At 41.2% G+C, this 27,879-nt stretch overlaps 1 protein-coding gene across 1 annotated transcript in view; it reads left to right on the top strand.

Moving 5' to 3' along the window:
• Positions 1 to 27,879, top strand: part of SMYD4 (SET and MYND domain containing 4) — a 40,296-nt gene that overhangs the window by 11,903 nt on the left and 514 nt on the right. Inside the window, exons 2-9 of the mRNA XM_065898136.1 lie at positions 7,070 to 7,214; positions 10,956 to 11,045; positions 12,503 to 13,667; positions 23,347 to 23,529; positions 23,960 to 24,123; positions 25,298 to 25,430; positions 26,630 to 26,746; positions 26,949 to 27,072. Coding sequence (XP_065754208.1) covers positions 7,070 to 7,214; positions 10,956 to 11,045; positions 12,503 to 13,667; positions 23,347 to 23,529; positions 23,960 to 24,123; positions 25,298 to 25,430; positions 26,630 to 26,746; positions 26,949 to 27,072 — 2,121 coding nt within the window. The remainder of the gene's footprint in view (positions 1 to 7,069; positions 7,215 to 10,955; positions 11,046 to 12,502; positions 13,668 to 23,346; positions 23,530 to 23,959; positions 24,124 to 25,297; positions 25,431 to 26,629; positions 26,747 to 26,948; positions 27,073 to 27,879) is intronic.

Here is a 27,879-nt window from a genome sequence, read left to right as displayed (position 1 = left end):
GTGCAATGTTGAATAGTAGCAGGCATTTAGGACATTGCTATAGGGTTATAGTATATACCCTTTATCAGTTTAAGGAAGTTGCGCTATATTGTATCATAAATAAGTGTTGAATTTTATCAGTCCTTTTTTTTGATATATTTTGGGAGGAATGATCATTTTCTTACTCCACTTTAATGTGTTAAGGCAGAATTGACATCAGTAGATTTACTGAAGTTGAACTGTTTTGGAGAACAACTCTGGTTATCATCTAACATTTTTTTTAACACAGGGGTAGATTCAATTTGCTGAGGTTATTTTTAGGATTTTTATATCTATGTTCTTAAATGGTATTAGACTATATATTTTTGTGTGTGTGTGCTCTATTCATCAACTCTTGGTATCAGGGTTATGATAGCCTCATAGTATGAATTGGAGAGCTTCCCATATTTCTCTATGCTCTGAAATAATTTATATAATGTAGGGATTATTTGATTCTTTAAAGCTGGTAGAAAAATCCTGTAAAACTATGTAGACCTGGTACCTTATTTATTTATGTATTTTTGTGGTACGCGGGCCTCTCACTGCTGTGGCCTCTCCCGTTGCGGAACACAGGCTCCGGACGCGCAGGCTCAGCGGCCACGGCTCACGGGCCCAGCCGCTCCGCAGCACGTGCGATCCTCCTGGACCGGGGCACGAACCCGTGTCCCCTGAATCGGCAGGAGGACTCTCAACCACTGCGCCACCAGGGAAACCCCCCTTATTTTTTTTAATATTTATTTATATATTATTTATTTATTTAGGCTGCACCAGGTCTTAGTTGTGGCACGTGAACTCTTAGTTCCATCATGCATGCAGGATCTAGTTCCCTGACCAGGGATCGAACCCGGGCCCCCCTGCATTGGGAGCACAGAGTCTTACCCACTGGACCACCAGGGAAATCCCTAGACCTGGTACCTTATTACATGGAAATATTTTCCTTTTTTAGTTTATTTTTTATCAGAATAATATGCATATAGTATAAGAAGTCAAATAGTACTTCAAAACTTATAAAGAAAAACAGCAACTCTCGCTTACTCTTCCCCATTTCTATTCTGCAAAGACTGATATTTAAAATCATTCTGTTTCTTCCAGCATTTAATTTCGTATTACTAAACAGTATGCTAATATTGCTATATTTGAATTTTTAGTTTTAGATGCCAAATCTAGCTCTCTTACCCCCAACTCACATGTATATACTTTGTTTTTCCCTCATTGTATCATCATAACTATATTATAATTTATAATATATAACCAGTAGAATATGATACTGGTTAAACCAGTTTTCAACGTGTATATCATTATGTCTATGTAAATATCATATGAACCACAAAGTATACTTTGAATTACATTTCCTTTCTTGTACAACTCTTATTTTCCCTGAAGTTAATAATTGCCTCTATTTTTATTTGTTCTGTGTATCTCTCACTACTTCATCCCCAAACTTCTCTACTTAACAAGTTAGTTCCAAAGAGCTGTTTGTAAAACTATTCAATCATAATCTAAAATGACCAAAAAAGATTTAAATTTCTAATCTCCATATGTTTGCCCAGTAAATGAAAGTATGAATTGGGCCTTTAAAGCTTAAAGCCAGGCATACACTCTTCTTTCTTGCCATTTACAGTCTTTGAGAAATGTTTTCCCAAATTAGATGCATTTTGTCAATATCAAAGACCTTTTGAGACTCGTGGACCTCTCCCATTGATAATCTACAGTGTCCTAGGGAATCCTTAACAGACTCACTATGGGCACTCACTGCCTTCCTATTTGTTTTGATTTTACACTGATTCAAATGGAATACTTTGTTTTGCCAGAAATCAAGGAAATGCTCAAAGACTAACGGATTTAAGTAAAAAGAGAACATAGGGGCTTCCCTGGTGGCGCAGTGATTGAGAGTCCGCCTGCTGATGCAGGGGACGCGGGTTCGTGCCCCGGTCCGGGAAGATCCCACGTGCCGTGGAGCGGCTGGGCCCGTGAGCCATGGCTGCTGAGCCTGCGCTTCCGGAGCCTGTGCTCCACAACGGGAGAGGCCACAACAGTGAGAGGCCCGCGTACCGCAAAAAAAAAAAAAAAGAGAACATAGGAGCCAGTCTGAAGAGGTTTCCATTGGCCAAATTTAGGACAATCTGAGCATCAAAAAGTATAATGATGATAATGGTTTATAAGAATGAATTTTTTTAAGTCCATGGTGATACTCAAAAAATACATAAATAAGTAAAAGAAGAAAAGGGGGAAACATTTGTCTTTACAGAAGAATGCTAATTAATAAGTTTAGAAATAATGATAGAATTAGAAAATCACCATTTTGTAACTCCCAGTGTAATAAGGGATTCTGGCAATAATCGTCAATGGATGCTCAAAACATTAGAAGAAAGATCACTGGGAAACAGGTTATTCACATGGTCTCAAAGTATGGCCCCATAGATTACTTATTAATGTTACTTATTACAAGGGGAAAGTTATCTTTATATTAGAGAAATCCAGCAGTCACCACTTTAACCAGGTGACCAACCAACATCACCAGTAGTGATGGGACTGCCTGACGTGTGTCTCCTGGTTTGAAACAAGAAGTATACAGATTTAACAATGGACTAATATTCTTGACAAAAATTGTTTGACCTGAATCTAATCATGAGGAAACAATAAGACAAAACCAGAATGTGTAACGTTTTCCTGGACTTGAGTCTTCAAAAAAACTTAATCATGAAAAACAAAAAAAAATTATGGGACTGTCTCAAAAGAAACTAATGAGAAATAACTAAATGCAGTACGTTAGAACCTTGATCTGACATCAGGTTGGGGTAAGAAAAAGAAAGAAAAGACATTTTAGAAATAATGGAGAAATTTTAAATGATATTTGAATTAGTGTTATTTTTTAAAATTTAATTAAATTTATTTATTTGGTTGCATCGGGTCTTCGTTGCTGCACGTGGGCTTTCTCTAGTTGCATCAAGCAGGGGCTACTCTTTGTTGCAGTGCTCGGGCTTCTCACTGCATTGATTTCTCTTGTTACGGAGCTCGGGCTTTAGGCGCGTGGGCTCCAGTAGTTTTGGCACGTGGGCTCAGTAGTTGTGGCTCGCAGGCTCTAGAGCTCAGGCTCAGTAGCTGTGGTGCACAGGCTTAGTTGCTCCGCTGTGTGTGGGATCTTCCTGGACCAGAGATCGAACCTGTGTCCCCTGCCTTGGCAGATGGATTCTCAACCACTGTGCCACCAGGGAAGTCCCTAGTGTTAATTTTTTCGGCATGATAATGATATTGTGATATCAAGATATAGGAGAATGTCCTTATTCTTAGCAGAGGCATGCTAAAATATTTAGAGGTGAACTTCCATGATGAGTACACTTACTTTCAGGAAAAAAAAATGTGTATGTGTGAATGTGTGCGAGTTATTAAGCTACAGTTTCTCAGCTCTGATCTTTTGTACTCTCTGCTGGGGCTGGGACTTTCTGCTTTGCCAATTGACCTTATAAGAGGCTTTACCTCTCTAGGGCTCTAGAAAGAGAAGGCATGGCTAGAAGAAGGAACTTGGTTCTTTCTATCTGCTTCCTAGTTAGACTCTACATGCCAAAGAATGAAGTTGGACCTTTACCTTACACCATATGCAAAAGCTAACTCAAAATAACTCAAAGACCTAAACTTAAGAGCTAAAACCATAAAACTCTTAGAAGAAAACATAAGCCAAAGGCTTATGACACTGGATTTGGCATCTTTTTCTTGGCTATGACACCAAAGGCACAGGCAACAAAAGAAAAAAATAGGCAAATCAGACTTCATGAGAAGTAAAATATTTAGTGCATCAAGTGACAATATCAACAGAGTTAAATAGGCAACCCACAGAATGGGAGAAAATATTGCAAATCATACATCTGCTAAGGGATTAATATCCAGACCATATAAAGAACTCCTAAGATTCAACGACAACAACAAAAAAACCCAGTTTAAAAATGGACAAAGAGCCCCCACTCACCGCAACTAGAGAAAGCCCATGGGCAGCAACAAAGACCCAACACAACCCAAAATAAATAAGTAAATTTTTTTTAAAAATGGGCAAAGGACTTGCATAGATATTTCTTCGAAGAAGATAAGCACGTGAAATAAGCATATGAAAAGATGCTCTTAACATCACTAATCATTAGGGAGATGCAAATCAAACTACAACAAGATACCTTATTATCCTCATACTCATTAGATGGCTACTATCCAAAACAATAAAACAGAAAATAACAAGTGTTGGTGAGGATGTGGAGAAATTGGAGCCCTTGTGCATTGTTGGTGGGAATGTAAAATGGTACAGCCACTATGAAAAACAGTATGGCAATTCTTCAAATAATTAGAAATAGAACTACTGGGACTTCCCTGGTGGCACAGTGGTTGAGAATCCATCTGTCAAGGCAGGGGACAGAGGTTCGAGCCCTGGTCCAGGAAGATCCCACATGCCGCGGAGCAACTAAGCCTGTGCACCACAACTACTGAGCCTGAGCTCTAGAGCCCGTGAGCCACAACTACTGAGCCTGCGTGCAGCAACTACTGAAGCCTGCAAGCCTAAAGCCCATGCTCTGCAACAAGAGAAGCCACTGCAATGAGAAGCCCGCACACCAGAATGAAGAGTAGCCCCTGCTCGCTGCAACCAGAGAATGCCCGCATGCAGCAACGAAGACCCAATGCTGCCAAAAATTTAATTAATTAATTATTTAAAAAGACAAGTAGGGCACCAACTTAGAAAAAAAAAAAAGAATTACTGTATAATCCAGCAATCCTACTTCTGGGTTTATACCCAAAAGAATTGAAAACGGGACTTGAACAGATTTATTTGCACACCAATGTTCAGAGCAGTATTCATAATAGCCAAGAGTGAAAATAGCCCAAATGTCCATTAACAGATGAATGGATAAACTGTGATATATACATATAATGGAATATTACTCAGCTATAAAAAGGAGTGAACCTAGGAAACATTATGTTAAGTGAAACAAGCCAGACATAAAAGGATGAATACTTTACCATTCCACTTACATGAAGTACCTAGGGTAGACAAATTCATAGAAACAGAAAGTGAAATAGAGGTTATCAGGGGCTGGGGAGAGGGAGGAATAGAGAGTTATCGTTTAATGAGTGCAGAGTTCTAGTTTGGGCTGGTGGAAAAGTTCTGGAAATGGATAGCAGTGACAATCGTACAATATTGTAAATGTACTTAATGCCACTGAACTATATACTTTAGTTAAAATGACAAGTTTTTAAATATTTTAGCACAATAAAAAAATTAATTAGAAAATTGTTCCATCTCACTTCCACAAATTTTTTATCATAACATTCCAGAAGAAAATTTGAAATACTAAAAAAAGAAAGCTTTTCAAAACTTTAATTACTGAGTTAAACCTGGTACTAGAAGAATGAATTATTGCAGCTTAGTTCTTAATCACACTGAAGAGCAATTACAAACACATTGAGTTTGTCATCATTTTGGATTAAGATTAAAGAATATCCATTGTTAGGCAAGAAGAATTTTGCTGTTATTACTGTTCACCACAACTTCTTTGTTTGAATAGGGTTTTCAGGTTTAACCTAATTTAAAACAACATAAAAACAAACAGAACAAAGAATAGGATCTGTGGTGTACCAGATATTCGTGGGGTATTGTCCTCATATTTTCTGACTGGAATAAATTTTGAACAGGCAAGCACACCTTCTGAATTAAATAAAATCTTTCCTTATTTTTCTTTTTGTGTTATTTATTTTGAGATTTTTTTTCTGTATTGTGTTTAAATATTAATAAAATATTTGACATTTAACTTAAGGATCAATAGTGTTTTGTGAAATTTCCATATATACATACACAGATGCAGCTTACTGAATCACAATGTGAAAGATATTTCATTTTTGTTGTCGTTGTTGTCGTTCCATTACTGCCTTTTTGGGTTTTTTGTTTTTAATTTTTTAATTTTGGCTGCGTTGGATCTTTGTTGCTGTGCACGGGCTTTCTCTGTTTGCTGCGAGCCGGGGCTACTCTTCGTTGTGACGTGCCGGTTTCTCATCGCGGTGGCTTCTCTCGTTGCCGGGCACGGGCTCTAGGTGCGTGGGCTTCAGTAGTTGTGGTGCACGGGCTTAGTTGCTCTGCGGCCTGTGGGATCTTCCCAGACCAGGGCTCGAACCCGTGTCCCCTGCATTGGCAGGCGGATTCTTAACCACTGTGCCACCAGGGAAGCCCATGAAAGGTATTTCTTCTTGTGGGTCTTTGTAAACAAAAATTTGAAAAACACTTTTCTAAACATTCTGCAGTTTTGTCTTTGATTTCCCCTTTGACCCAGGAGCTGCTTAAGAGAATTTTTAGTTCCCATGTTATTCATATTTTCCTTCATTGCATTGTATAGTCAAACAGTATAGTCTAGGTTATTCTATACCATTTCTTTTTATTGGAAAAAAGGTGTATGTTTGTGTATTTATACATTAGAGAATTCATATACTTGTTTTTAAAAACTTTGCAGCTTGAAATAACTTCAGATTTACTTGCAAAAATAGGATAAAGAATTGTTGTGCAATGCCCTTTCAGATTCCCCAAATGTTAACATTTCACTACATTTACTTTATGATTCATCCTGTCTCTTCCTCCTCTTCCTTCCCTCCCCCTCCTCCTTACCTCTGCCTTCCCTCGCCCCCCATTGTCTCTCCCTCCCCCTTCTCTCCCTCCCTCCCCTCTGTCATCCATTCACTCAGGTATTTTCAAAAAAGTTTAGGTGGCGAGTATACCTTGGTGCAAAGACTTGTGTATTATGTCCTTCTCCACACCCAAGCTTCTATATAATGCATTATCCAAGGAATGGTTTATTGGCCAGTAACTGAATAAAAAACTTATATTCTGTCCTAATAGAAATTCCAGTCCCTGTGTCTCTGAGACCAAAGATTTTTCCCCCCAGTCACATTACATAACACATCCAACCTCTTTTGTCCCAGTATTTTGTAGGCAGTCACTCCTGTTTCAAGTGCAGTGGTTAGGAGTTTTCCTAGAAATAACAAATTTGTGCTTTTTTGTTGTTGTGGTTGTTCTTTCTTCATGAAGACCAGAGGATGAGATGTTTTTAAAAAGGCTTTCTAGAGGTTACCTTGTTGGAAAGGACCCCAACGCTCCCCTTTTCTACAGAGAAGAAGGAAACAAAAAATTTCAGAAGAAGGATTATATGGGAGCCACAGTGCTGTACTCTAAGGTAAGATGACCGGGCCACCCCCCCCACCCCCGGCACAGCTCAGCAGGAGGGGCTGTCTCAGCAACTTACCAATGCATATTTCTTCAAAAGATAGAACCGTTACTGCTGAATTGTGAATTGTGTAGCCACTAGTAGCTTTGCCTATTAATTTTGGATTGGATTTGAAAAAGAAAACTGGCACAACTCAGCTTTTGGTCATATTCTGAAACAAAGGATAGTTTGTATTATACGTCCTGAATTCCATCAAGAAACTTCGATTCTCATATTCCTTCAGACACAGTGTAGCAAGTCTTGTTGGTTGCCTTGGCCTCCCTCCTCCATGTCTGTCAGCTCTTACTGAATTGTGTGCCTTTTTTGTCTGAATAACCAATGAGGCTGTTGGTGTGATAGTCCCAGTTAGAGAACAGCTGGATTTTTGGTTGGCCACCATGTTAGCTTATAGCCAGTGTGACTTAGGTAAAGTTAGGAAGGAAAATAAGCTCAATTGCCACAGCCCGGTTGAACTGCATTTTGACGGTTGTCAACAAATATTTAAAATTACTACACTAACCATCAGTGAACTAGGTTTTGAGGAGGAATAGTGGCTTTTAACAATCTGTTGCTCTTGTCCTGCTTCCAGAGTAGAAACTGGAATAAGATCCCTGAGAGATTTCCTTCCATAATTTTTTAGAGATAAATATGGGTTTAAAGCAAGAATATATCAACCTCTTAAAGCAGGTCTGTGAACCCTGTATCTTGAAAGAATGAGTGTGAATTTGAAGAGTGTACCTCCTGCTCTGCATGTTTAACAGGCCTGTGCTTAAAGTTTGGAATTAGTTTTCCGAAAACCATCAGACCTACAGCAGCATCTTCTAAAATTGATAAAAGCCCTGCTTTGTAATGCCGCATAATGTAAGCATTAGTGATTGCTGAAGGACTAAAATCCATTAGATGTAATGATCACTGATAAATGGCTTAATAGTAGTTCTTTTTCAGAGCTAATCTTTCTTCAGCTGTATGCATGTGTGTCAGAAATGTGAGCACAGGGGAAGCTGTTCAAGGAAAATAAACTAAAAAGTGAAATCAGACCAAAAAATTGAACCTTCCTATTTCATGAAACTAGTATTTTGTTGATTGTGGTACTTTGCAGTTTTCCATAGAGCTGCTATTTTCTTTCTTTTTTTAAAATAATATTTGTTGTTTTTGTCTGATTGTAAATGTAATATATGCTTACTTGGAAAATATAGAGAAGCATAAAAAGTAAGAAAAAATCCCATAACCAGTGATAAGCACTGTTAACATTTTTGCTTATATCCAGCCAGCCACTTTTTCCTCTGAAAATATGTTTTTCTTGTACAAAGTGGCGATAATACTGTACTTACTGTTTTGTAACCTGCTTTTTTTCTCCTCAACAATTTACTGTGACCGTTTTCTCATGTTATTAAATTTTCCACTAAAACATGATTTTTTACAGCTGGCTTAGTGTTCCATTACAGAAGACTATACTTGATTTAACACCTAGTGTTGACAGAGTGTTTGGTATCATAAAGCTGCAAGGAGCATCTTTCTATGTAAATATTTGTACACACCTGACTATTTCCTAAGGATAAATTCCTAGAAGGGCAATTGCTTGGTCAACTGAATGTATTTTTTTTTTAAGGCCTTTGCCCCTTGTTGCTGAATCATTCTCCAGGAAAAAACTAGTTACATCCCTTCTAGCAGAGTATGGGAATGTTCATTTCTCTATATCCTAAGCAGTATTGGTTATTTGGTATTATTAACATTATTTTATCTTTTTATTTTGGAATAGGAAATGTGTTTACATAGTTAGAATTTTTAAGATGCAAGCGTATAGAGTGCAGTCTACTTCCTCTGTCCCCCAGCCACTCGTTTCCCATCCCCAGAAGCTAGCACTGTTAAAGCTATCTTTCCAGAGGTACTCCAGCGTATATAAATAAATACAAATAATCTCCCACTCCTGCACACACATACTCTTTTTATATAAATAACATTCTATACACACAGTTCAGCACTGTGCTTTTCCCACTTATATTCTGTTATATGGATATAATAGTAATTTATTTAATTAGAGTCCTTTAGATCACTATTTACCTTTTTTCTATCTTTTGTTACTTCAGACAATTCTGTGATGAGAAACTTTGCATGTATGTTATTTTGCACATATCTATAGGATAAAGGATTATATCTGTAGGATAAATCCCTAGAAGAGGAATTGCTGGGTCAATGGAGATATAGATATATGTATTAAGAGATATATATTGCTCAATTGCCTCCGTAATTGTGAGACCAATTTACACTCCCACTAGCAATGTATGAGAATGACCATTATCCCACTCCTATGCCAACTCAGTATGCTATCAGTTTTACTTCTTTGCGAATCTCATAAGTAAAAAATGGCATCTCAGTAGAGTTTTAATTTGCATTTTGCTGATTATGAATGAGGTTGAGCATCTTTTCATTTGTTTAAGAGCCATTTATATTTCCCATTAGAATTGTTCATATCATTTGCTTATTTTCCTACTGAATTATTGGTTGCCATCGTATTGATCTGTAGGAACTGTTCATAAAGTAAAGAAATGAGCCCTTTGCCTGTAATAGGAGTTGCAAATATTTTTTCCAGTTCAGCGTTTGTCTTTTGATATTGCTTTTATTGGTTTTTTGCTACAAATTTTTTATTTTTATGTGGTCAAATTCATTAACCTTTTATGACTTCTGGGTTTTGTGTCATAACTAGAAAGGTATTTCTGACTCCAGCATCACTTTAGATTATATAGTTTCTTCTGGTGCTCTTATAGTTTCAATTTTTATATTAAGATTTTGATCCATTTGTTATTTATCCTAATGAAAGTTTTATTATCATATATCGAGACGCAACTTTATTTTTCCTCAGTGGCTACTTGTCCCAATACTTTTATCGAATAATCCCTATCTTTTCTCCAGTGATTGGAGATGACACCTTTATTTTTACTTTTTAAAATTCTTTTTGGCTGTGTTTGGGTCTTCGTTGCTACACCCGGGCTTTCTCTAGCTGCAGCAAGCGGGGGCTCCTGTTCTGTGGGTGCACAGGCTTCTCGTTGCAGTGGCTTCTCTTGTTCCAGAGCACGTGCTCTAGGCACGCGGGCTTCAGTAGTTGCGGCTCGTGGGCTCTAGAGCGCAGGCTCAGTAGTTGTGGCGCACGGGCTTAGTTACTCCGCAGCAGGTGGGATCTTCCCAGACCAGGGCTCGAACCCGTATCGCCTGCATTGGCAGGCGGATTCTCAACCACTGCGCCACCAGGGAAGTCCCACCTTTATGATTATTATTAATCCTTGCCAATCTGGTGGTAGAAAAAAGTAGCCCTTTTCTGCTTTCATTTTCATGTATTTGACTATCTGTATATGAATCGTTCCCCACGTATCATTCGTGTTTCTTCATTTGTGAATTTCTGTTTGTTCCACTCACACTTCGTTATGTGCCGGATTATGCTCCTCAGTTTTCAGTTACCTTTAGTACTGTTTGTGGCTGAAGCTGTGTCTGAAGCTGCTGTCTTCAAAGTGCTTTACCTATTTATTTCCTCACTTGATCTTCACACCTCTGCTCTAAGGTAGTTAAAAATGAAGCAGGTGAAGCACAAAGAGATCCAGTGACTTACCCAATTTCATACAGTCTTTAGTAGTAGAGCCCCTATTATCCGGGAAAAAAAAAAAAACTCTAAAGATGCTAGTTTCCATGTATACCTTTAACCGGTTCATTGTCCTGCAGGGAGTATCGCATTCAAGGCCCAACTCTGAGGACATTTCACTGTGTTACGCCAATCGCTCTGCAGCCCTCTTCCACCTGGGCCAGTATGAGGTGAGTATCAGGATGCCTGGTGTGATTGGAGAGGATCTGCAGGGGGCTTCCCTGGAGGACTAGACCTTCATCCCTGCTTCTACATTAGAAAGCTAAAGTTGGAACTGGTTGAATTGGAAACAAATTGATACTTCCCGAACTTGTTCTTTCTCCGGATTCACTTCACCTGTCTCAGGTGATTACATGGGGTAGTGTGGGTTGGTAGAAAAGAGACATGCACATTCCCCAGGGCCGTGGACTCTATCCAGTGGGTCAGCAATGCTCAGTGTCAAGATCAGCTGTGAGATACGTCGCTAATAATACTTCAGGTTCCAAGTGTTCGCAAACTATTTACTTGTTCAGGGTGTTTTTTTTAATAAGTAGTTGAGCATGTTCAAGAATATCCCTGCAATAATAAGTCTCACCCTCAATATAAATTTTGAGTGGGAAAGTAAAAGTTGCACTGAAATGCCTGTTGAGTGGGGGGACTTCAGATGAGTGGCTTCCTCCTTATCCCCAAATTGAGGTCTAAGGACAAACTCTAAAATGCCACTTGGGCACATCCATTTTGGAATTCTACAAAAATTTAAAGTATACCCTAGAGTCAAGAACTATTTGAGTCACCGCAAGTTCACACTTAAGCCCTTTGGACTAAGAGAGAAGAGCAAGAATCTAAGTCCAGGCCCTAAGCAAGAAAGGCCTGGGCTACTATAGACAGCAGTGGGAAGGCCTTGTGAAACATTTAGCCCTTTATAACTTCCCTATATTGTTACTTCTTACAATAATGATTCCCATGTATTGAGCACATACTGTGTTCCAGGCATCTTTTTAACACTTTAGATATATTACCTTATTTTCATTTTTATTTCTATCCTGTGAGGTATTATTATCCCTGTTTTTCAGATGAGAAAACTAAGACACTGAGAAATTCATTCATTTGCACAAGGTCATACAGCTAGCAAGAGGCAGAGTCCGTACTGGGATGCCCTCTTAATCCTCATACTGTGCTTCTTCTATCTGTAAGACTTTTTTCCTGAGAATCAGAAATGTTTAATGACAGTTAAACATAATATCTTCAGCATCTGTTTCTAATCATTCAATTAAAAGATCACAGTAGGGCTTCCCTGGTGGCCCAGTGGTTGAGAGTCCGCCTGCTGGGGCAGGGGACACGGGTTCGTGCCCCGGTCCGGGAAGATCCCACATGCCACGGAGCGGCTGGGCCCGTGAGCCATGGCCACTGAACCTGCACGTCCGGAGCCTGTGCTCCGCAACGGGAGAGGCCGCAACAGTGAGAGGCCCGCGTACCGCAAAAAAAAAAAAAAAAGATCGCAGTAGAATATGATTTAAAGAAATAAGTACATGATTGTAGTTGTTCCATTTTTAATAATCCTTAACTTGTAGATTTTTGTTAAGACCTTCAAGTGGACATTTAAGAGTAGGGACCAAGGGTCATTTTGGGACTTTCTTTCTGTTTGCAGACATGCCTTAAAGACATCGTCAGAGCACAGACGCATGGATATCCAGAAAGATTGCAAGCCAAGTTGCTGTTGCGTAAGGCGGAGTGTCTGGTGACCCTGGGGAGACCACACGAGGCAAGCCAGACCATCAGTGATCTTGAAAGTAACTTTGCTGCCAAACCAACCCTAGCAGCTTCCCAATTTCAGGTTCTGCAGAGAACCCTCTGTCGTCTGAAAGTAAAGGTACAGGAAAAGGAGAATCTCACAGAAACCTCCCCAGCAGCTCTAACCAAAGCCTTTGAGGATGTGGACCTAAGGGAAGAGAATGAACAGATTTCCAGCACATCATCATCTGTCAGCTTATGTACAGACCCTTTAAAAGGCCGCTGTCTGGTTGCCACAAAAGATATTCTCCCAGGAGAGCTTCTGGTGAAAGAGGATGCTTTTGTGAGTGTACTTAACCCAGGAGAAATGCCACCGTGGCATCGTGGCCTCGAGAGCAAGTGGGATACCAGAGCTACCAATGGGGACCTCTACTGTCACCGATGTTTGAAGCACACTTTGGCCCCAGTTCCCTGTGATGGATGCAGCTATGCCAAGTATTGCAGCCAAGAGTGTATGCAGCAGGCCTGGGATCTCTACCATAGTATAGAGTGTTCTCTAGGGGGGCTGCTTCTCACACTGGGTGTTTTTTGCCACATTGCCCTGAGGTCGACTCTTTTAGCTAGATTTGAGGAAGCTGGCAAAGTCATAAATAAGCTTTGTGGTGAGATTACTAACAGGGATACCTGTTTACCTGAAAGCAAGAATCTGGCGCAAATACTCAGCTATGACCTGGGAGGGGAGAGTAAAAACAAGGGCAAAACAGTTGAGACCCCGATTCCTGGGTGTGATATTAACGGGAAGTATGAAAATAATTATAATGCTGTCTTCAGCCTTTTACCCCATACCGGAAACCATAGCCCTGTACACAAATTCCTCTGTGCTCTGAGTGTTTCTGCACTGTGCAGGCAGCTCGAAGCAGCCAGTCTACAGGTCTTCACAACAGGTCTGAAATCGTCTAAGCTGAAAGCAGCAGGGGCTCCTGTGTTGTACCCAGAGTTGAATATTTGGGGAGTGGCCATGCTGAGACACATGTTACAGCTACAGTGTAATGCTCAGGCAATAACAACCATACAGCAAACAGGTAAGAGGGAAACTCTTTTTTCTGCCTTACAATATTCTTCTTGATGTAGCTAGTGTTTGCGGAGAAAGGACTGTAAAGGAGAACAGTAGCATTCAAACAAATCAGTGGCCTAAGGGAGAAAACAACTGTCTTACGATTATGCCATTGCGTAGCTATGTGACCTCAAATTATTTTGATCCTACTCTGCCTCAGCTTTCTCATCTGTAAAATGGGTAGTTTAATCGCACCGAACTTTACAGAGTTGTGAAGCTGATGTGTGTGTTTGTAAAAATACTTTAAAACCCTATTACCAAAAAAAAAAAAAAAGGGGGGGTACTTCCCTGGCAGTCCAGCGGTTGAGACTTCGCCTTCCAATGCAGGGGGTGCAAGTTCAATCCCTGGTCGGGGAGCTAAGACCCCACGGGCCTCATGACCAAGGAACCAAAACATAAAACAGAAGCAATATTGTAACAAATTCAATAAAGACTTAAAAAAAAAAAAGGTCCACATCAAAAAAAAATCTTAAAAAAAAAAACTACACTGTTTAAAAAAGAAACCTAGTACACTATTAATTTCTGATTGTGGAGGAAAGCTGAAACAATGGATAAACAAGACTGCAGAAGGAGCAGGGTCTGTAGTTAAGGTATCAGAATCTTAACTCACTCCTTTGGCTCAGCTACTCTCTTCTGTTTTCAATTGCCAGGTTTTCTCCCATTCTTCTGTTTTAAATTTCCGAGAGAGGAATCTGGCCCATCACAGCTTTTCATACAATGCTGCTGTAAGCTGTTGGCCAGCCTGTGTTTGGGCTGGCTTCTGGTCAGGGGGCCAAAAATCTGGGGGCCACCTCTAGACACAGACCAGCCTAGCCCTGCTTTCCTGAACCAGACCCTATAGAAGAGGCTGTTAAGGTAGATGGGGAGGTTGCACGTGCCCAGCATCATGAGTGCCATCTCTAATACGACTGTACTGACGATGGGTACTATTATTAGAAAAGAAATGGTGTTTCCAGTATTTCTATTGTGTGATCTCCATTTTAGCAGATAATGTGTTTCGATTCAATCAGCTCATTATACTTTTCTCAATTTCCTAATTAACCCTGTGGAGGGGAGGAATTAGGTCATATCTACACCTAGGATTTATAGGCAGATTAATATTAAATGTGGCTTCACTGAACTATATACATGCGTAACTCTTCTGATCGTGTCATATTAGGTAATCTATCTAGAATTCTGTCAACCTTTTGTTTATATATTTTTATCTTTAATTTTAATTCAGCTGCCAAGTTATATAGTGTATAGTATTTCACTAGAGGTATTTTGGGGCAGAACTCAATTCCGCATCCTGAAGTGCATGGAACATCCAGAAATAGCACTGGCCTCATCCCGTAATACAACAGAATCACACTGCAAGCTAGTCTCCGTTTTCTTCTCTGCTTTTGCTGCTTTGAGCCATTGCTACCTTCTAAAATATGTATCCGTTGAGTGTTTTCCCAGAATTACGTTTCCCCTAGGGTACATTCACTGGCATTTTAAAAACTACTGTTTTCATTTTTTGTTTCTCTGAATATAAAAGATAGTATATGGAGCTTCCAGATAATACGGCAGAAAGCTGCCAACTCTCGATTCTGTTGTGTCTTGCCTCTAAAATACTTAGTAGAACATACAAAAAATATGTAAATGTCAGTAGCTCTAAAAACTATGGAAACTATTTTCTGGGTAAACAGTAGCAGTGACCACTCACTCAGGCTGAATCCCTGAGGCAGGATGGCAGAGCGATAGGGACAGACGAAAGTGTTTTCCATCCACCTTCCTTCATTGGCCTCCCTCTTACAGTCAGAGAATCTTAGCCTAAAATTTGTTGCTCCCTGTGCATGAGATTTCATTACAGTCCATTTTTTATTTGCCTAGCAGGTGTTGAGTAAAATTTTTCACAAGTTGTTAAGAGTTAAGTTTGGTAGGAAGACTGTGTATAGCCAGAAATACGTGTATTTTCTGTGGCTAAAAAGGACTAGAAAAATAGATACGTAGCATAATACTGGAGACCTGGAGTGACGGAAAGAGGATTGGAGACTCTGTCTTCATCTATGAGGTTCTAATATTTTATGCATGATTTATTCTTATTTATATGATGTTTTAAATATATATATATATATATATATATACACATAGAAAAAAATAACACTAGAAGTAAAAATACCAAAATCTTAATTAACAATGATGAATTCTGATAGTGGAAATATGGGTGATTGCTACATTTTTCTTTGAACTGTTCTATATTTTTAAAATTAAAAACAGTTATTCACATGGTGGTAACTTTATTCTAGTAAATTTTAAATCGGTTGTGAACCTTTCCCTTCATTCTAGGGAAAAAAAAACATTAAAAAAATAGTTCACAGAGTAAAAGATAGGGAGATGATAAAAATGAGTCTATAATAGTAAATAAAAATGGGCTAAACTCTTAAATTAATCTTTCAGAATGGGTCAAAAAGATTAAAATCCAAGTATATTCTGTTTACAAAAGTGACACTTAACACAAAGTGGGCAAGACATGTCAGGAATCACAAGTAAATCAGGGTATTAATATTAATATGAAACAGTAGGGCTCAAGGTACGATATATAGTAAAACAAAGAAGGTGTTTTATTTTTGTAAAGGAGACTCTTTTGCAATATATCATCAGCCTTAACTCTCGGGAACATAGAGATTGTGTCTATAAAACAAAAATGACTGAGTATACAAGGAGAAACTGGCAAAAACTCCATAGGTACAAGAAACTTTAATATACCACTCTGACTTTGATCAAATATATTAACAATAAGGATCTGGAAACCAAGATAACATAATAAAATAGGGGATTCAGAGATATATCCACCAAAGCTTGTGTCCTATAGACCAGGGTTTGGCCAACTTTTTCTGTAAAGCGCCACGTAGTAAATATTTGGGGCTTTGCAGGCCTTATGGTCTCTTTTGCAACTGCTCAACTGCCCTTGTAGCATGAAAGCAACTGTAGAAAGTATACATACGAATGAGCCTGGCTAGACTCCAATAAAAGTTTATTATTGACACTGAAAGTTGAATTTCCTAAAATTTTTCATGTCACGAGAATTATTCCTTTCACCTTTTGTCAACCATTTAAAACACGTAAAAACAGGAATTCCCTGGTGGTCCAGTGGTTAGGACTCCACGCTCTCACTGCCGAGGGCCCAGGTTCAGTCCCTGACTGGGGAACTAAGATTCCACAAGCCTCATGGTGTGGCCAAAAAAAAAGAAGTCAAAACCGTTCTTAGACCACATATGTACAAAAAGAGGCACCAGGCAGGATTTGGCACATAGGCTACAATTTACAGACTCCTGATAGAGACAAAGATTTGGCAAATCTAAGTAAGAAATCTAGGGGAAAACGCCACAAAATTGGAAACGATGAAGGGGATATAGCCATAATATAAATTCATTCTAAAATTTATAGCAAATATTTAATACAACTTTAGATTATTGAATTGGAAAATAGTAAATAAACAACTTTATGGAAAAATATAAATTGCCTAAATTTTTCCAGAGGGAGGAAAATACTTTAAAAATCTAGTAATTGTAGAAGAAATTGAAAAAGTTATCAAAATAGTTCCATAAAAACAAGCCAGGGGCTTCCCTGGTGGCGCAGTGGTTGAGAGTCCACCTGCTGATGCAGGGGACCATGGGTTCATGCCCCGGTCCGGGAAGATCCCACGTGCCGCAGAGCGGCTGGGCCCGTGAGCCATGGCCGCTGAGCCTGCGCATCCGGAGCCTGTGCTCCGCAACGGGAGAGGCCACAACAGTGAGAGAACCGTGTACCGAAAAAAAAAAAAAAAAAAACAAGCCAGACCCCCTCTTTTTCATGTGAGTTCTTTAAAACTTTTAAGGAACATATTTAGCTACATTTTTTAAAGATAAAAAGAAAAAATATCAAGGAACAGATCGTTTTTATACAGTATAAACTGTTCTAGGGCATGGAGGAACCGAGAACCCTTTCCCACTCATTTTACAAAGCCCAGAGTAAAAACTATAGACCAGTCTCACATGTGAATATGGATGTAGAAACCCTGAAAAAAAATCACTGCTATGTCACATCCAGCAGTTTATTAAAGGAACAATCAGACATGACCAAGTAGGATTTCTTCCAGAATGCAAGGATATTTTAATTTGGAGGGTTATAAAAGAAGGCTTGGATAAATGCAGAGACATGCCAGATGCTTAGAAGGAAACACGGAACACTGTAAAAATGGCAATTTCCCCACATTAACCTAATCAGTCTAATGCAGTTTCCAACAAAATCACAGTTGGATTTTTCTTAAAATTTGACAATGATTCTAAAGTTCATCTTAAATAAATGGGTAAGAATAGCCTTTTTGTGGGACTTCCCTGGTGGTCCAGTGGGCAAGACTCTGCACTCCCAGTGCAGGGGCCCCAGGTTCGATCCCTGGTCGGGGAACTAGATCCCGCATGCATGCCACAGCTAAGAGTTTGCATACCGCAGCTAAGAAGCCCGCCTGCCACAACTAAGAGCCTACATGCCACAACTAAAGATCCCACATTGCCGCAACTAAGACCTGGTACAGCTAAAATCAGTAAGTAAGTAAATAAATAAACATTAAAAAAAAAAAGCCTTTTTGTTTTAAAGAGTACTGAAGGGGCTTGGTACTATCAGATTTCATATCAGCATTGAGCTACAGTAATTAAAAACAACATGGCACTAATGTGATAGCCCTCCAAAAGTATTAGATTCTTTCTTCCATTAAAAAGCCATTAAAAAGTTAAAAATTCAGGAAATTCCCTGGCAGTCCAGTGGTGGTTCTCCAAGCTTCCACTGCCAAGGGCCCAGGTTCAATCTCTGGTTGGGGAACTAAGATCCCACAAGCCACGCGGCTCAGCCAAATAATAATAATAATAATTAATAAATTAAACCATAAAATACCTAGAAAAAGATAAATGAACTTTTACGTAGTTTTAAGGTGGTAAGAGAAGCTTTCTAAAGTATATAATACCAAATTTAGGTAATTAGAAGATAGCTAGATTTAACTTAAATACCAAATTTCTAAAACACTGTAATCAGAAAAGAAGACAGAGAATGTGGGTGAAAGAGGTCCTTGAAGGAATGAAAACATTGGACTAGGAGGCAGCAGACCTGAGTTCCTGTTCCACTCAGTCTAACCACTTACTCTTAGCTCAGGGTACTGAACCTTTGTGTGGGTCAGTATCTTCATATGGATAATAAGAGGACTAGATGAACCTCTAGGCCTCTAGGGAAGACTCTTTGCAAAAATGACTACAACAGTTCCTCCCATCCCTGTATGTTTGCCCCTTTGCAACTTGACATCGATTTTTCTCCCATCAAGGGGTAGAGTCTATTTCCCCTGCTGAATCTTGCTTTGACCATTGGAATGCCGTACAAGTGATGTTATGTGACTTAATGAGTCTAAGCCTTAAAAGAGACCTTGCAGCTGCCATTGTTACCTTCTTAAAATGATGGTGTGGACTGTGAACAAGCCTGGGCTAGCCTCCCTGAGGACAAAAGACCACGTGCCAGATGACTGCAATCATATGGGTAATCCCAGGCAAGACTAGCAGAAAAAATGTTCAACTGAGCCCAAGCAAAGTTGCTGGCACACAGCATTGTAAGCAAATGAAATAGTTGTTATTTTAACACTCGCCACCTCCAAACACCCATAAACAAAAATTAAAATGTGAGTGACAAAATGAGAGAACGTTTCTAGCAACTATGCAGGTCATTTTTATTTTTTAATTTTTTTAAATTTTTGGCTGTGTTGGGTCTTCCTTGCTGCACACGGGCTTTCTCTAGTTGTGGCGAGCGGGGGCTACTCTTCGTCGCGGTGCGCAGGCTTCTCATTGCAGTGGCTTCTCTTCACAAAACACAGGCTCTAGGTGTGCGGGCTTCAGTAGTTGTGGCACATGTGCTCAGTAGTTGTGGCTCGCTGGCTTAGTTGCTCTGGGGCATTTGGGATCTTCCCGGAGCAGGGATCGAACCCATGTCCAATGCATTGGCAGGCAGATTCTTAACCACTGCACCACCAGAGAAGTCCTTTTTTTAATTTTAATATACATTTCAGGTTAAGGTATAAAGAAAAGGCCATGATATAGTAAGTGAAAAAGAAATTACTTACAGGGCTTCCCTGGTGGCACAATGGTTAAGAATCCGCCTGGCAATGCAGGGGACACGGGTTTGAGCCCTGGTCCAGGAAGATCCCACATGCTGCGGAGCAACTAAGCCTGTGCACCACAAATGCTGAGCCTGCGCTCTAGAGCCCGTGAGCCACAGCTACTGAGCCCGCATGCCGCAACTACTGAAGCCTACGCGCCTAGAGCCTGTGCTCCACAACAGGAGAAGCCACCACAATGAGAAGCCCGCACACGGCAATGAAGAGTAGCCCCCGCTCGCCGCAGCTAGAGAAAGCCCACGCACAGCAACAAAGACCCAACACAGCAAAAATAAATAAATAAATGTATTTTAAAAGTAAAATAAAAAATAATAATTTTTAAAAAGATGGGCTTCCCTGGTGGCGCAGTGGTTGGGAGTCCGCCTGCCAATGCAGGGGGCACAGGTTCGAGCCCCGGTCCGGGAAGATCCCACATGCCGCAGAGTGGCTAGGCCCGTGAGCCATGGCCGCTGAGCCTCCGCAACGGGAGAGGCCACAGCAGTGAGAGGCCCGCGTACCGCAAAAAAAAAAAAAAAAAAAAAAGAAATAACTTACAAATCATCATGTGCACCATGTTGCCAATTATGTTAAAAGTCCATATATAAGGCTAGAAAGAAGACTAAGAAAATGCACCAAAATCTTACAGGTGACTGAGAGGATTATAATGACTGTTATTTTCTCTATAATTTTCAGTTTTTAAATTTTTTTTCTCACTGCCATGTATTTCTTTTTTAATTTAATTAGTTCCTTTAAACAAAATAGTTCAAATGATGAGCATTTTTTTACATGAACATTTTTAAGGCACTTGGTACATATTGCCCTCCAGGAAAGTTGTACCAGTTACACACCCACCAGCAACGTTCACTTTCATTTTTTAATTCAGTCTAATTTTGTCTCAGTCTGCTAATATTTCTAATCTTGTTTCATCCGTTTTTATTATTTCTTTGGGGTTCCAACACCTCCCAGTTTAGTGTTCTCATTGAATTTCATTAGCAGCTGTTTCATTAGTAGCACAGAAGAAGGATTAAAGTGTTAACTTGGATAGACTTTGACAAAAATCTATAAAAATGTATGTTATTATCTTTGTATAGATCCTATTTAATCAAAGTTCCTCAGAAATCTCTCTTTGGTACTTATTTTAAGGGATGGAACTGGCCACTGATGGCATTCCGGACCTTGGTGTGTGTGTTATCTCTCTCGGTGGGAATGGCGTATTCGTGATGTATCTAGATTCACGGGGCTTAATGAGGTTCTATGGAAGTTCAGATCAGTTCACTGCCGTTTGCTTTCAGCAACCGAGGAATCCACCTTCACTGTGGGTCCTTGATTACTTTTCTTACACAAAAATTTCTTGTTTTGTAAAGTATCTACCAGAATAGGTATATTCTGAAAGTATTGTGAATGAACCGTTTTTTCTTTACTAAATGTACTAAGAATATTAGCGAGGTACACTTTTCGTAAAATATTCAGGCCCTCTTTTTTTGTTTTTTGTTTGTTTTGTGCACAAAATATCACATATTAAATTTGGTAAAGGTACATACACATTCTCACTTTCTACGATCTCTGCTAACAGGTGACTAATGCAAGATAATGAATAATTTTTAAAATCAATACTTAATTTTGTAGAGATAATTAGAGAGAAATTCAACTCTGACATAAATACTCACCCCACTCTGTTCTTGGGCCTACTTCTGTTAGAGGATAATCCATAAATAATTCACGAAGCTGACATTACTCATGTGTACTGTGATAATTTTCTCTGGGAAAATTTTAGCAGCTCTTCTAATATAGATTGCCAGGTATCAGTAGTTGGGAATGCAAGTCGACTTCTAATTATGCAGAGGCTGACTATTCAGACGACAAACTGTTTGTGCCCTGCACTGCTCCTTCCCGCTGCCTCCTTACCTTTTAGCATTTCTGCTGCTCATTGCTACATGTACCAGAAGGTAGGCATTGGACAAGGGGGAGGGGGAGGGGACACTAAAATCAGTTAAGCTTTTAGGAGAAGCTCTAATGAAAGATTTCAATACAATTTGTAGAATTGTTGATTAAAATTGAGTCATTTAGGTTTCCTGCGAATTTTATTTACTTGTTCTAATTCTTGTCTTCCACAGCAGCAGGTAATAGAATCGTCTGCAGAGAGACAATATTATTCCTTATAGTTAATGTTTTCCTTTCTAGAACATTTTCACATGATGGTTTGTATTTTCTTTATTCATTTCATATGTACCTAGACGGCATTATTTGGTGATTGGTGCATTGAGATTCCTGGCATATATGGTGATACCACAATTATCTGATGGCTTATCAGTTTTCCAGAAAACTGAAGGTTCCTCTCTAAGTACCAGTATCGTTCATATTTCAACCAGCTTTGTCAGAAACACTATCTCCTCATGCTTACACCAAGGCTGCTGAACACAATTTAAGCCTTTCTGTATGCCAAGGTTATCTGTACATGCATCCTCCTGAGACATAGCTAGCTATGACAAAAGCCCGTGCAAGTACGGGGTCAGTCTGAGAACCTCTGGTTAAGCTCCGAGTGGTGCTAGTGTTTTTGTTTGCCTGAGGCTGTCATTCTTGTATAAGTTTTCTGCCTCCTCCTCCAGTCTGTCCCCATCTCCTTTGCCATTGGCAGAAAACCTGCCTCTTAGTAGTTCTCTGTTTCTGGACTGTGGTGGGCTGAGAAACTGAATAACCACGCCAGTTCGAACTGTGGCTAAAATAAGAGGAAGTGGGCCTGCAGCAGAATACAGAGAATTCACACATGAATGTAAGTGCATGAGCCTTGGTGCAGAAGTAGCCTCACTGCTTAGAGGCTTTTTTCTTCCTTCCTTCCTAATTTTCAATCACGTGGTTAAATTGCTGGTTTAATTGTGCTTCAAAGAAGAGATGGTTAGGGACGTGAGACTGTCTGGAATAGAAGTGGTCCAAAGAGTTTTTTCAGTGAGAACTACTGCTTGACTGATTTCCCATCAAGTTGGGACAAAGGACGGAATGAAGAGGTGAGCATAAGAAATATTGATTTTTTTAAATGTATGACAGGCCTATTTAGTTTAGGATAGTAATTAGGTTACTTGTTCTATTAACCAACCAAAGACCAGTTAAACAAAAGCACTTGGACTATAAAAGTCTTTAGGAAATAACCTCATCTGGTACTCTGGTTTCCATGTTGTCAGGAACATTATGAAACTGTCTATCTGGAAGGCTCCCTACTGATAATTCTTTTTTTATTACTCTCTATAAATTCTAATCTTTGGATTTTTTGTGGTACTGAGACACAGTGGTTAGGTTCCAAGATTCTGGTGGACGTTTCAAGTGCTCATTCTCTTTGCTTCCCGGGAACCAGAGTTTGCTCTGAGTCATGCTCCGTCTGATTTATCTCGGATCCAGCTTGTGGAGCTCTGACTCAGCCGCGCTTCAGGCCCGATTGCCCAGCTCGTCTTCTGAGGAATGGAGGATGAGGCCAGGATGAGTGTCCTGACACATTTTTCCCTTTTTCCTCTTGCACTCTCAGGATCTGAAAAGAACCTCATCACGAACAGCAGGCAGGTGCGCCTTGCCACGGGGCTGTTCCCCGTCGTCAGCCTCCTGAACCATTCCTGCAGCCCCAATACCAGCGTGTCTTTCATTAGCACCATCGCCACCGTTCGGGCATCTCAGCAGATTAAAAAAGGACAAGAGATTCTCCACTGCTATGGTGAGTCATCCGTCCTCCCTCCTGTCCGCCTTTCTCCAGCAGAAAAGGACAGGGTGAATTCACCTGAGCAAGCCACAGGGCAGGTGCCTCACCTGTGCAGAGTCTGCACCCTGGCAGAGGCAGTGCATACTTATGGGGAAGAAAAGCCTTGCTAAGCCCTGTTGTATCTGCGCCATCGGGTAGACACTCCCTGCTGATCCCTGTAAATGTCCTATTCTGAAAATAGGCCAGGAACAACTTCTTGGTTTCTTTTTCTTCCTGTCCCCGCAACTTGGAAGCCTGTTTCTATATCTAGTTCCACAAATGTTTGAGTGAAAGGTCCCTGTCGCATGATGAGTGATTGACCAGACCCTCCGCTAAGCTAAAGTTTTTTAAGTAGTGCTTGATGCTCTCTTGCTTTAAATATTGGCCAAGCGTGGTGTCTCTGCAGGGCCCCACGAGAGCAGGATGGGTGTTGCCGAGAGGCGCCAGAAGCTGAGGTCTCAGTATTTCTTTGACTGCAACTGTCCCCCTTGTGAACGTGAGAAGCAGAGACCCTCGCAGGGGCCCGGGAGGGAAGCCTTCTGTTGTCACCGTTGCAGAGCACTCCTGCAGGTGAATCTCTTTCTCCCCTCCCTTCTCTTTGCTTTTCCTGGCGGTCAGTTATCCAGCCTGAAGGCCTTAAATCTTTAGGAGGAAGCCATTGGGACTTAGAGGTGCTGATAGCAGTTCTCTCTCTTCCCTTTTGCCCATCTTCCCCGCACATAGATTACACCCCTGCAGGAACCACAGGGAAAGGTTGGATTTAGTGATCTCTTTCTTGCAGAGAACAGAAAATCCCACCTAAACTGATTTGGGGTTCAGGGAGACTGGGAATTTATTTGCTCAAGTAAATCACTCAGAAGTCCCAGAGTAGGGGTACTTCAAATACAACGTGATCCAGGGGCGCAGATAATGTCACCAAGACCTAATTTATCTTTCCACCTCCCTCAGCTCCATTTTCTGTATTATTTAGCCCAATCTCAGACAGACTTCCCTCCTGTGGTGACCAGATGGCTGCTAGCAGCTCCAGCATCAGATTCCCCCGGTCCAGAAGGATAAAAGCATATGTACTCTAACAGAGATCTGGGCAAAAATCGTACTGTGTTTTATCAACCTGATACCTGCGTCTGGAGGAAAATCAGAGTCACAGTTTCCCCCCAGCCATTTGGGCCGGATCAGAGCCACGTGCTCCCCACTCAGCCCCCAGCCCTGACTTCGGGAGGGTGGGACAGGGTCCTCCGGAGAAGTCATTGCTACTGCCAAATGGGGCCACAGATTCTGGCATCTGAAAAACAGCAAATGTCTTAGAACTGTAAGTAGAACGTGGAGCTGGTTGTGTTGGAAAGCTGAAGTCACAAGCCCGAGGACGAATGTGGGCAGGCCTCACCCAGCACCTTTTTTCTGTTGGTTTCCTTATGGCTTTTTCATAACCACTAGAAATGTGTCTGTCATCCAAAGTCCCAGCCCCAAAGAGAAATAAGAGAGGGGCTATCAGGATGGAAAGACATTGTGGTCTGTACCAGTTTAATTTGGTTGCAAAAAGTAAATCTCAAGCAGGGATCGGTTCCTGCTCTCATTGCAGTTGCCGCCATCAAACCAGATTCAGTCTGCCCTTGGTCATGGTGTGTTACTGCAGGAGTCTTTCCCCCATAGGGTCAGAAGCTCTGGAGCAGTCCTGTAACGTAAGCACATGCAGTGTCACTAGTGGACTCTGGTACAGGAATAAAGACAAAACTGACTTCCACAGGGAGATGATGTTCTGAGCTGTGGCAGCACATCTTGTACGGAATCAGTCAGCAGAGATCACCTAGTCTCTCAGCTACAGGACCTTCAGCGGCAGGTGGGGATGGCCCGGAAGCTTCTCAGAAATGGCGAACTAGGTGAGAATGGCTCCCTGCTTTGGTCCTCCAGCCCCTTCCCTTTTCTTCATTTTGAGATCACCTTGAATTCAGGGATACTCGGTGAAGACTGAAGAATTGAATTTAATTATCCCCATGCCAGCCACAAGATGGCTTTGTAGGCCAATGAGACCAAACCCTTACCAGCTCAGTTTGCGTGGCGTCCTTGGAAAAGGGCCAACTGATTTAAGCTGTTGTTCTCTTAGGCATCAGAGAGTTAGTTAAAGGCTAACGAGTTCTCTGACATCCGTGATCTTTGTGCATATCCAAAAGTTCAGTGTCATTTATTTTAATTCGAGGGCCTCATGACCTAATTTCCTAGAGAAATTGTTCTGCCCTCATCAGAGCATCATCTCTCTTCTAAAGAGCAGTGGGGGGACTTCCCTGGTGGTCCAGTGGTTAAGAATCCGCCTTCCAACGCAGGGGAGACAGGTTTGATCCCTGGTCAGGGAACTAGGATCCCACATGCCGCAGGGCAACTAAGCCTGTGCACCACAACTACTGAGCCCACGCACCACAACTAGAGAGCCCACATGCCACAGCTACAGAGCCCAAGCACTCTGGAACCCGTGCGCCACAACTAGAGAGCCCGAGCGCCACAACTACTGAGCCCATGCTCTGGAGCCCACGCACCACAACAAAAGATCCCACGTGTGGCAACTAAGACCTGAGGCAGCCAAAAATAAATTAAATAAATAAATAAATGTTTTAAAAAATAAGAAAAATAAAGGGCATTGGGGCATGTGCCCAATGGGTGTAAGTATCCTGCTTTTTCCAGAAAGGGAGTGATGGAACCCCTCATTACCTTGGAAAACTCTGCCTTAGAGTTTGACATCTTGGGAGTTTATTTACCCTATTTTTATGAAAGTTGACCTTTAGCTTAGATTTTTGAGTCAAGAGAAATAAGGACCATAAATGGAAATAGTCATTCCACTTCAAACTGAAGTTGGCAACCCACAGTAAATGTGGGGAGGCCTCACCCAGCACCTTTTGCTATTGAAAGAGAAAACATAAGAGAACAGCTTTATTGGAACAAAAATTGTGGGTTGATCACAACCCAAGGAGACAAAGTGGGGTTTCCACATTCAGCCCAGCCCATAGAGAATTTAAGGGCTGGGTTCTCATTTCTAAGACGGGGGGGTTTGTGTCTGTAATGAGCCCACTTTCCTTTGAATTGATAGAGCGAGCCATTCAGCTGTTGTTGGGATGCCGGCATGCTGCTGAGACCTTCCTGTTGGCGGAACACAGCGTGGTGGGAGAAATCGAGGATGACCTGGCCCAGGCCTATGCTGCCTTAGGTAAGATGTGTGTCTTCACCTTCCGCTCCAAGGAATGACCCTGCCTTGTGCGTTTGGTCATGATCTTAGCCTCGTCTGGTTGGTTCTCTTAGTCTTTCAACTGAGACTGCTCTCACTTCCATTTAGCTTTCCTTACCCTGAAAATGTTCATCCACAGTTGACTGTGGTTCTTTTCTGGAACCAGATTTTCCTTTCTTTACAGGGGACTGGGAGAAGTCAGCCGCCCATCTACAGAAGAGTCTCCGAGTGGTTGAGGTTCGCCACGGGCCAACCAGTGTTGAGATGGGCCATGAACTCTTCAAACTGGCCCAAATCTTCTTCAATGGGTAAGCCTTTCTCTTGTTTCCTAGCACTTCACCAGGCCACATACCGTTCTTTTATTAGGCTCTTCTGTGTATCCCTTTTTTTTTTCTACAGTGCTTTTAAGCATGTGGACACGTCTTTATTTCCCGTTTAGGAGAGGTTCTTCCTTCTGTTCTGCTGACAAACTTGAAACTTTAGAATTTCCTCCTGGGAGATATGGGGAAGCTCTTAGCTCTGAAGGGAGTTTCCCAGGGAGAACTTGCCCAGGCCCCCGCCCCCGCCAACCTGCCACCGCCACCTCATAGAGGTTCTTCTCAGTCCCCACCCCCACCCCGCCCCACCCCCACCCCCCACAGTTATTCACACACACCCCCTCAGCACTCATTCTCGGCACACTCAGCTCCAGGGCCTCTTCCTTCCCCTGGTCCTATTCCTTTTAAAGCAGCTGTAATCAAGCACGAGTCATCTGGCTCCCCAGGGGACATCTGGCAATGTCTGGAGACATTTTTTGATTGTCATGACTCAGGGTGGAGGCCAGAGATGCTGTTAAACATCCGACAGTGCACAAGACAGCCCCTGCACACACACAGCTAAGAATTATCCGGCCCCAAATGTCAACAGTGTCAAGGTTGAGAAACCCAGCTTTAAAGGTTAAAAGGAAAGAAGAGTAGTGTTGATGAGTTGATGCCGCTTTTGTAACTGGGATCACTAGGAGGCCCTGATGTCAGTATTTCTAGACGGAATATGTCCAACCTTGGTAAAGCTGCTGTGTGGGAAAGTGTTTGAAGCTGGGTCCTAGGATTATGAGGTGGGTGGACCTGATACCCAAG

Source organism: Phocoena phocoena, chromosome 19 (genome assembly GCF_963924675.1).
Source record: "Phocoena phocoena chromosome 19, mPhoPho1.1, whole genome shotgun sequence".
Classification (NCBI taxonomy): Eukaryota; Metazoa; Chordata; class Mammalia; order Artiodactyla; family Phocoenidae; genus Phocoena; species Phocoena phocoena.
The sequence above is the reverse complement of the archived record's forward strand: the minus strand, read 5'-3'. Positions and strand labels throughout refer to the sequence as shown.